The sequence below is a fragment of the Sorex fumeus genome, unplaced genomic scaffold (genome assembly GCF_029834395.1).
Source record: "Sorex fumeus unplaced genomic scaffold, SorFum_2.1 ptg000098l, whole genome shotgun sequence".
NCBI classification, from domain to species: domain Eukaryota; kingdom Metazoa; phylum Chordata; class Mammalia; order Eulipotyphla; family Soricidae; genus Sorex; species Sorex fumeus.
In genome coordinates this window covers 76409352-76419087 of record NW_026606155.1, presented here as the reverse complement: position 1 = coordinate 76419087, position 9736 = coordinate 76409352, and the positions used below count along the sequence as shown (strand labels likewise).

At 59.9% G+C, this 9736-nt stretch overlaps 1 protein-coding gene across 1 annotated transcript; it reads right to left on the bottom strand.

The window, feature by feature from the left end:
- Positions 1-1764: 1764 nt before the first annotated feature.
- LPCAT4 (lysophosphatidylcholine acyltransferase 4) lies at positions 1765-9535 on the bottom strand. The gene is made up of 14 exons (XM_056133547.1): positions 9373-9535; positions 7928-8070; positions 7294-7514; positions 6649-6761; positions 6488-6548; positions 6184-6242; positions 5853-5887; positions 5278-5332; positions 5075-5157; positions 4694-4819; positions 4024-4156; positions 2669-2767; positions 2282-2438; positions 1765-2111 (listed from the first exon to the last, which is right to left on the bottom strand). Exons 1-14 carry the CDS (start codon positions 9484-9486, stop codon positions 1963-1965), a joined length of 1548 nt encoding a protein of 515 aa, XP_055989522.1. The 5' UTR covers positions 9487-9535; the 3' UTR covers positions 1765-1962.
- Between the last annotated feature and the right edge of the window lie 201 nt (positions 9536-9736).

Genomic DNA, 9736 nt, shown 5'->3' with positions numbered 1-9736 from the left:
AGAGCAGCGTCTCGGCCCTTTCTCCCCCGCCCTCTGTACCCCTCCCCCAGTGGCCTTCAATTTCGAGGGGTTGTGCACCAGCTAGACCCCGTCCCAGCTTTGTTGTTTGTTTGTTCTGCTGCTGTGGTGGTGATGCCTAGGGGAGATGCAGTATTTTTTTTCGGTGGGAGTCCAGGGGCAATACCTTTCTTTGGAAGTTGTTATGAGAAAAACAAATAAAAGGTTTTGTTGTTCTTAATGCTTTCCAGTGTGCTTTTCTTTTTTGTGGGGTGTAGGGGGAAGGTTCACGCCCAGTGATGCTCAGGGATTACTACTCCTGGCATTGCTTGGGGGACGATATGGGATGCTGGGGAAAGAATCCAGGTCAGCTGCGTGCAAGGCAAACGCCCTACCCGCGGTGCTCTCTCTCCGGCCTCACCTGTGTGCTCTTTTGTACTCAGTACTTTGCTGCTAGATGGGGTGAAGTGGTGTTATATTTAAAAAATAAAAAAGGAGGTGGGGGCAGTCCTGGGTTCTAGAACTGCATGACTCTCTGGCCTTTGGCCTCAGCTCCCTGGTGGGCTGCAGCCCCATGTCCCAGCTGATGGCTTCAGTCCTCCCTCCGTTAACTCATTTTGCTGGTGCAGAGGCTCGGAGATGGAAAGATGCTTCTATTTTACACAGCCCACCTCCGGAATTAGTATCTTTTTTTTTTTCTGTGTCACACCCAGCGATGCACAGGGCATACTCCTGGCTCTGCACTCAGGAATTACTCCTGGCAGTGCTTAGGGAACCATATGGGATGCTGGGAATTGAACCCAGGTCGGCCGTGTGCAAAGCAAATGCCCTATCCTCTGTGCTACTGCTCCAAGCCTCAGAATTAGTATCTTAACTGTCCAGATCACGTTAATTTTTCCCCCTTTTTTGAGGGGGGGGCAATGCTCAGGGGTTACTCCTGGCTTTACACTCATCAATCACTCCTGGTGGTGGTCGGAGGACTATATGGGATGCTGAGGATCGAACCCAGGTTGGCCGCAAGCAAGGCAAACGCCTTACCCGCTGTACTGTTGCTCGAGCCCCCAGATCAGATCAATTTTCCCTAACAGGTCCCTTTCCAGAGGATGGGGGCTGCAGGAAGTTTTTCTTCCTCCTTGAAAAAGAGAGGCAGGAGAGAAGGCCCTTGGATGCTCCCACTTCATGTGACAGCGCCTGCCTGCTACACGAGGAGGGCGGGGAAGACGTTCCTCCCTGCCTCAGCTCTCCTCCCTCAGTGGGGGGTGGGGGGAGGACTCACTTTCAGCGGGGCTGTTAAACACAGCAGAGGAGTTCGCTATTTTTCAAGTCTCTCTAATGAGGTCAGGACGAGGGGGAATAGGTGGAAAAGAGGTTTCTGAGGAAGCCTGTTAAAATGTGCACCTCAAGAACGATGACAGGAGAGGGTGGGAGCTCAGCGGGATTTCTGTGTGGCAGAGCCCCGGGCCAGCGCTATGTAGCTCAGCCCAGCTGTGGCCGAGAAGATGACCCTGGGAACCACCAGGGTCTTGTCACTTTTGGTTGTTTGGGGGACCACACCCTGCAGTGCTCAGGAATCACTCCTGGTAGGCTCAAGGGATCATACTAGGTGCTAGGGCATGAAACCCAGGCTGGCCGCGTGCTAGAGAGCACCTGACTCTACTCACTGCCCTTACCACTGTGGCCCCCAGGGTCTTGCAAGGGGCAGTCCACAACTCACCAACACCTTCCCAGCTGCTGAGTGCATCAATGACACACAGATTCAGTTTTTTTTAAATAGATATATATTTATATTTATATATAAAATAGTTTTTACAAAAAAAAAAAAAACGAAGGCCAACTTAAAAAAACAAACAACTATAACAAAACAAATCAAGCAGGAGCAAGAGATGGGCTTGCGGCCCAAGGGCAGGTCCCTGGCACGGCCTGAGCCTGCGGCCGGATGCAAGCGGGGGGGTGGGGCGGGGGTGCTCAGTCGCCCTTCTGCTTGGGCACAGCCCCGTTGGCCAGAGCGGGGGTGCTGTCTGGGGAGGCGGCGTTTGGTATTTGGGAGGGGCGCAGGTAGGAGCTGAAGAGCTTCCCGTGGAGCGGGTCATGGAGGGAGAAGTCCTGGAACTGACCTGGGCGAATCAGGAGTGGGGGGGGGGGGGGAAGAAGGATGAGACAGGGTCAAGGAGGGCGCCCGCTCTCACGGTTGCTGGCAAGAGAGCTCAGTTCCTCCCGACTGCCCACTCGTCCCCTCCCGGACCCGGGCATCCTCCTCGTGCAGGTGGCAGCTGGCGACACTCACTGAAGGAGAGGCCTGGGTGGGGTCCCGCCTGGCACAGCTCAGCGTGCAGTGTCTCGGCAGCCGGGCGGGGTGAGCCCAGGAGCAGGTGCAGGATGGCACTGAAGCCCTCCTTGTAGAGCAGTCGGCCGGGCCCCTCGGGCTGCTCCTCGGCAAAGAGCTTGGAAGAGAGGGACCTGGGGTCAGGGCCAGGCTCCCCCGCCATCCTGCCACAGGGTGGCCTGACTTGCTACCCTCGTCTGTCTGGTCACCTGTGCAGCCTCCGCCTCCCAGCCCGGGCTCTGGGGTATGGACAGTGCAGCGTGGAGGTGGCTCCTGGATACTCCCAGCCTGGCATGGCCCACAGGCTTCCAGGGGGAGTGCCCCGAAGCGGACCCCACCCCTCAATACCTCAAAGGCCAGGCGTGTCAGCTCCTCCAGGCCCCTGCTCCGGTCCAGGGCGGCCAAGGCAAGGGCCACATCGCGGAAGTCCACCAAGCCCTGGGCGTCCTGGGGGAAAGCAAACCAGAACACTATGGCGACCACTCCTCGCTCCCAGCCCTGCTCTCCTTCCTGCTTCTTCCTCTTCTTCTTTCTTTTTTTTTTGCTTTTTGGGTCACACCAGTGATGCTCAGGGGTTACTCCTGGCTCATGCACTCAGGAATTACTCCTGGTGGTGCTCGGGGGACCATATGGGATGCTGGGAATCGAATCCAGGTCGGTGGCATGCAAGGCAAACGCCCTACCCGCTGTGCTATCGCTCCAGCCCCTCCTTCCTATTTCTTGGCTTTTTTCTTCTCCTCCTCCTCCTCTGGCTATGAGCCCCCAGCCCTTGGGAATCCCCGAGTTCTCTCAGTGGGCCTCTCACGGGGACCTAGTGCCAGGACAGGTGGGGAATCCCTCTGCCATGATCTGATATACCACTGAAGTCATTCTTGGCCCCCAAGCCGGAAAAACTGGTTCTCTCTTGACTCAACCTTGGTGGGAGAACTGGTCCTGTTGACTCAAAGAGGGTCACTGGCACAATATCTCACTGAAAGGACAGTCCACGGAGATGGCCTGCGCCAACTCTGGGGGTGTGGGGAAAGGGGGAGCCTGAGAGCCTGAGATTCTGCTCCCCTGCAGGCCACCGGGAAGCTCTTCTCACAGTGTCCCCCCCTCCCCCCCCCCCGTCCAATCCAAGGAAGCCACACACCTGCCCACTGCATCCCTTCACAGCCTGCAGTTGAGGTCCAAAAAAGAACCTCTCCCTGGTTCACTGGTGGTTGTTCAGAATCCTCTGGGATTATTCTAATTTGAATCAAACCTGGCTAAGTCCCAGGAAATACATGGTTTGCCAAGATTCTTGAAAGTTCAGGAATTCCCTGGAGAAGCGATGGGATATTTAAAGAAATCGGCCCGAGCCATGCAAATGCCTCTGGGTCTCCAACTTGGATTCGTCTTGAATCTATCTGTCATTCCCTTCAGAGGCGCTTCCCCCCCATCCACCCCCAGCCCCCTGGACCCTCACCCAGAACCGACACAGTCTCAGTGTCCTGCCACCTCTGCCAGTCAGAAATGCATGCGCCTCGCTGCCTCCCTCCCCCACCCCCACCCCTGTCCCTCCCCACACTGCTCTTTCACCCAACGGACAAGCCTCGGGAGACAGCCAGTCTCCACAGCTGGGCGCCCTTCCTCAGCAGGTTCGACATGGCCATCTAATGGGTCCGACGCGGTGCTCGCATCAGCAACCCAGAGCCCCGCCCTCTGTGTCCGGCTACCTTTACCTGCTGGAAGTAGCCGAAGGCGCCAGCCACCGTCTGCGGGTCGGAGAGCTGGAGCTGCCTGGCGAACTCTTCCTGGCTGATCATCCGACTCCGGCCAGGCTCTGCTCCGGTGTCCACGCAGCTGGGGGACAGCCTACGGGGGGATAGGGGGAAGGCAGAGTGCTGACTCGGCTTGTTCCTGGGCTCGCCACCCGGCGGGACGTCGGCCCTGGCCCCAGGAGTCTCTGAGCTCAGGTCCAGCGGTGTTTTTCTAAGATGTGCTCTGACTCACCGCCCCTGGAGAGTCCTTCCTCCTCTTTCCACCCGGATGGTTATTTTTTCTGTCTCCCCAACCCCCTTCCTTTTACTCAGTAACTCTGAACAAAATCCTCTCTCCCTTTCTCCTTATTACTTTTATGGGCTTTTTTTTTTTTGCCACACTGGGGGGTGCTCAGGATTACTCCTGGCTCTCAGCTCAAGGATCACCCTTGGATGGGCTCCAGAGACCACACGGGGTGTCAGGGACTGAACCCAGGCCTGCTGTCTACAAGACCTTATCTGCTGTGTTATCTCTCTGCTCCCTGCTGCCTTTCTATTTTTCGAAGGCGGTCCTTCCGCTTTCCCCTTTCTCTTTATTCTTAGCCATCACTTAGACCCACCCAGCCCAGCCCTCCCTTTCAGTGTTACTCACCCAGCCTTCCGAAGCACCTTTCCCAGTTCCCAGAGCTGAGGCTCAAAGGCTACCTTCAGCCGGCCCACCACCATCACGGGCAAGCTCCCCACAAACTCACACTCGGTGGCTGGAATGCCCAGGGCTCTGGAAGGAGAAGAGCGACAGAATGGAGGGAAACCGAGGAAGATGGATCGCTTTGGCCTCTTCTCCAGGGAGACCTGGGCCCCTTTAACTCAGGCTCCCTGACCCCAGGGTTCCAAGAGTCCTCCCCCTGACCTGACCCCATCCCCTCCGGCCCACTCCCCATGACTGCTTCAATTCCCGACCCTCTTCCTCCCCCCACCCCCAGCTCCTTTGCCTTGTAAATCTGCTCCAGGAAATTCTTTGTAGGACACTCACTGTGCCATGACCCTTTGGACATTGTTGGCATAGAGGGTGGGGTCCCTGCTCTCCTCCGGGCTGGGGTGGTACACAGGGAGGAACTGAAACACAAACACCATTTCCATCAGGACCTCACAGAGCCAGGTGTGACCAGCGCCACCCGCTTCCCTAGAAGCTTCCGGGTCCAGCGGACCTCGGTTCTGTGCCCCTGGCAGCCGTACCTCCACATCCACGATGCTGCAGGGCTGAGAGGCTGTGAGCCAGAGCACCTTGAGTCTAAAGGAAGACAGAGTTCCAGTTCTCCCCAGTCCTACCTGAGGGCTCTCCAACCCTGAGGAGGGGGATGGGGGGGGGCAGGAGGGGCTTCTGTCCATGGACACCGAAGCAGATTCCTGGCCGGACAGTCAGCCAGATGGATTCGCACTTGGGAGATGGAGGGAAGGGCCAGACAGGCAGAAGGCAGAGGGCAGTGCTGCAGGGACCGGCAGAGGAGGAGGGGCAGGCAAGAAGTTTGGGAGGCGGCCAGCAGCAGGACTCTCCAGAAGGGCCACGGGAGGAAACGAAGGGAAGGACACCCGTAGTCCCCACCAGAATGATCAGGCGGAAGGGCTGAGCGCGTTTCAGGGGAGATTTGCAGATCAGAACGGGACAGAGGGAAACGGGCAGCCCCTTCTCGAGGCCTCTCTTAGTGGAGAGTGAAGAAGGACGGTTCACCTGGTCTGGAGAGCGGAAGATGGGCAGGAATTCTCTGACGGACCCTGCTTCCCACCCTCACCCCGGGAACACCAGAACTCACACTCCAGGGCCCCTCCACGCCCAGCTGGTGGTGTCCTGCGGGAAAAGCATGGGGAGGGCAGAAGGGTGAACCTCGTTTGTTTGGTTTGGGTCACACTTGGCGGTGCTCAAGGGCCACTCCCAGCTTAGTGCTCAGGGGACTATTACGTGCTGAGGATCGAATCTGCGCCCTGCCCCTCCCCCCCGCAAAGCATTCCAGCATGTCGAGTTGAGTCCCCAGCCCATAAAGGCATAAAGGTGAGCCCCTTGGAACCGGCCCACCCTGGACCCCAGCCCCCAAGGACCACCACAGCATGCCCGTGTCCACTGCCCTTCACCCTGGCAAGACTCACCAGACTGTTGGGGTAGCGAATGAGGACAGGCTGTACAGGCACCCCTGCGATGAAGGCTCCTACCCGCATCCCACCCCACCCCCAGGCACAGGTTAGCAAACAGAAGAAAGTATGCAGGGTTGCGAGGCCAGTCCCCAGATGGAGCACTGGCTCCCGTCTCCCTCCTCCCTCTGAACCAACCAGGAAGCTCCCGGCTGTTTTGTCTGTTTCTTTCCCTCCACTGTGGGGTGAGTCCAGCAGCCCCCCTCCACATCCAGGCCCCCTTTTCTCCTACCATCCCACCGTCCACCAGGCTTTCACTCACCGGGTTTGAATTTTAGCAACGCCTTCTTGTTGGAGCATGTGCCCTCAGGGAAGAACAGGACCTTCGGGGAGAGAGAGGCCACAGCCCAGGGGCCCCAGTCAGGGAGCGGAGGCTGCGGAGGGGGAGCCAGGGCTACCCCGCTCCTGCTATCCCTTACCCACCTGGGGCCACTTGCCTCCGGAGGTCGCCCGCCTTCGGACCTCCTCCACCACCCTGCGCCGGGAAGCCGGGTCGTGCCGGGACACGAGGATAGCTTGGTTGAAGCGGAGAAGGGCTGGGGTGCAAGAGGGCACAAGGAGTCACTAGGTTACCAGCGTAGGGGAAGGCATCAGGAACAGCCAGGGGTGAGGCTGGAGCGATAGCAAAGCAGGTAGGGCGTTTGCCTTGCATGCTGCCAACCCGTGTTTGATTCCCAGCAACCCATATGGTCCCCTGAGCAGTGCCAGGGTAAGTCCTGAGTGCATGAGCCAGGAGTAACCCCTGTGCATTGCCGATGTGAACCAAAAAGCAAAAAACAAACAAACAAAAAAACCAACAAAAAAACAAAAGACAAAAAAAAAGGAACAGGCAGGGTAGGCTCTCCTTAGCTGCTCCTGGAACGCCAACCCCCTACTTCTGTCCCTCTCAGGGAAACCTTAGAGTACAGTGCTCTGATAGAGCTCACACTGTAAGCCAGCCAGTGTCCCTTCTGACTTCTCCCTCCCACTGAGGCTACCTTCTCTCTAGCATACACATTCCTGTCCTTTTTTTTGAGGCGGGGGGGCTCAACACTGTCCTCCCTCCCTCAACCCGCATGCCCCTCTCACCTCCAATGACAGGCACAGAAAGGTTCTCGGCTCGGGATACCACCTTGGGAAGATCACAGGGCAGCAGAACGATGGGGTCAAAGAAGGTCGAGTGTGGGGCAGCGACAAGGACGGGGGCCTGAAGGCGGGAGGCCCGCTGGCCCCGCACGCGAATCCGGAGGAAGCCCAGCAGGAAGAAGAGCAGGCGGCTCAGGCCCAGCACCCCATTGTGGCACACTGTCCTGCAGAGCAAGAAGGGGGTCAGCGGTGGTCCAGATCCTCAAGCCCTCCAGAACTTAGGCACAAAAGAAACAGACTCTGAAATTTGGGGGCCGCACCTGACCGTGCTCAGGGTGGGGTGAGCTATATACACAGAGTGCTGGCAACCAAAACTGGCACTATCTCTCTGCCTCGGAAGCCCCTTTTTTGGTGTCCTCAATTTCCAGGGGCTGAAGATGAGGAGGGAGCTAGGGCATCTTGGGGGGATCACTTAAGAGATGACGGTCTGGGTACTGAGTCTGAGTGTGACCATCTCATCAGGCTGGTAAGAGCGTGCGGAACCCTCCCCATGCCCTTCTTCTCCAAGAGGTGACACCGTGATGGCAGGGGAAGGGCAAGGAGAGGCACGAACCCTGGGTGCCAGGGGCTCACTTACTTCCTCCATCCTGACACAGGTTCCCGGAGCTGCTCTTCGGTGAGACCAGCCACTTGCAGCCAGGCAAAAGGCCAGAGGAGAAAGAGGACGATGAAGGCCAGAAGCACACGGATGGGGGCCAGCAGAACCCCCAGGAGGCAGAACTGAAAGGGGCCGGGGAAAGAAGACCACTTCAGGCCCGGAGCTGCCCCCTCCAAGGCGTCCTTTTTCCCACCAGGAGAGAAAGCAGGAGACAGGTGGTTGGGAACAGCCCAGGGCGGGCCTGGAACCGTGGGGGGTATGAAGGACCAATGAGGGCAAAAGCAGAAAGGATGACTCGCAGCAGGTGCCTCGCTTGTATTCCCCACCCTACCTATAAAAGGCCTGTCATAAATGCATGTAGCACTGGGGAGAGGCTCTGAAGAGGGTTTAATGATAAGGCATGCAAAGCGCCCAGCTTCATAGAGAGGAAGCTAAAAGCAGTGTCCTCCTCCACGGCCGATTCCATAAATAGTGTCCAGGCCCAGAAGACAACCAGGGGCATGGTTCTGTCTGTTCAGGGTCAGGGTGGCAGAGGGTGACCCCCACAATGAGATATGGAAGGGGCACCTTTCAGGAGCGGCCAGTGTCCACCACCTGGACCCAAATGCACCGCCCCACCCCCACCCCCAGGATCGGGGGATGGAGGGGGAAGAGGCCGGTGCTCATCCTTCTCCGCAAAGCTGGGGTTGCCAGGAGCCGGGGTGACTCCATGGGCGGCCCTAGGGAGAGCGCAGGTAAACAAACGGCGCCCCAGGAGCCGGACCCAGGGGAGGTGATGGCAGTGCTAAGCTCGGACACTCCCTGGCCACCGCATTCCCCCGGCGCCCCGCGGCGGGTGCAGCCCTCCAAGGCCCCGAGTCAACCCCCACGCCCGGCCTCCCTCCTCCTCCTCCACCCCCACCTCCACTTCGAGGTGCTGCAGTGCGGGGACTTGGGGGGGGGGGAGGAGTGAGGAGAGGGGATGTCGGAAGGGCACCGGGACACCGGCTCTAGGTCCAAGTCTCAGGCTCGGGGCTGCACCCCGCACGCCCCCATCCCCCGCCCCCGGCTCCCGGGAGCCTCCAACTCCTTCCACGGTCGGCGGCCGCCGCAGGCTGTCACCGCATCCTCCACCGCCCCCACGCCGTGTCCTCTGCGCGCCTCCATCCTCACCAAGTCGCTTCGCACCTGGCTCCGCGCCGGCCTCCGCGATCTCCCCGGGGCGCCCCCACGTGCGCATCCCCGGACCCCACCCCCACCCCCGCGCCCCGATCCTCCCTCCACCCTCTCCGTTCATCACCACCTTTCCCGACCTCCACCCCTCACCACCCCCACCCCGTCTCCATCACGGTCCCCCGGGCTCCAAACGGCCCCTTCTTCCCTAGCCGACCCCACCCCACGAGTCCACCCGACGCCCCCCCACCACCCCCCGGCCCACGCCTTACCTTAACCCTTTGGAAGCGGGAGAGATGTAACTCGTGCACGAAGGGGTTTGGGGGCGCTGGGGGTCCGGAGGTGGGGTCGAGGGGGGCCCAGTCCCCCGGCCTTCCCTGGCTCATCGCGGCGGGTGGGCGGGCGGGCGCCCCGGCCCCAGCCCCGGGCCCCCACTCGTGCAGAGCAGCAGCGGCGGCGGCGACCGAGCGGCTCTGGCCCCGGCCGCGCCTGGTGCGGGCGCCGAGGGGCGGGGAGCGGCGTGCGCGGCCCGGCCCGGCCCGCGTTGTCAGGGCGCCGGCCGCGGGGCGGGGCTTCCAGCGCTCGGGCCGCCCCGCTCCGCGCCGCCGCCGCCGCCGCCGCTCGGGCCAGGGTTGG

Excerpts from the sequence above, each read along its gene's own strand:
- LPCAT4 (XM_056133547.1), bottom strand. The coding sequence starts at position 9,486 with ATGAGCCAGGGAAGGCCGGGGGACTGGGCCCCCCTCGACCCCACCTCC. Across the intron at positions 5,333-5,852 it reads GCGTGGAGGGGCCCTGGAGT|ACTCAAGGTGCTCTGGCTCA; the intron begins GTGAGTTCTGGT and ends GTCTTCCTTTAG. Across the intron at positions 2,768-4,023 it reads CCTTCGGCTACTTCCAGCAG|GACGCCCAGGGCTTGGTGGA; the intron begins GTAAAGGTAGCC and ends GCTTTCCCCCAG.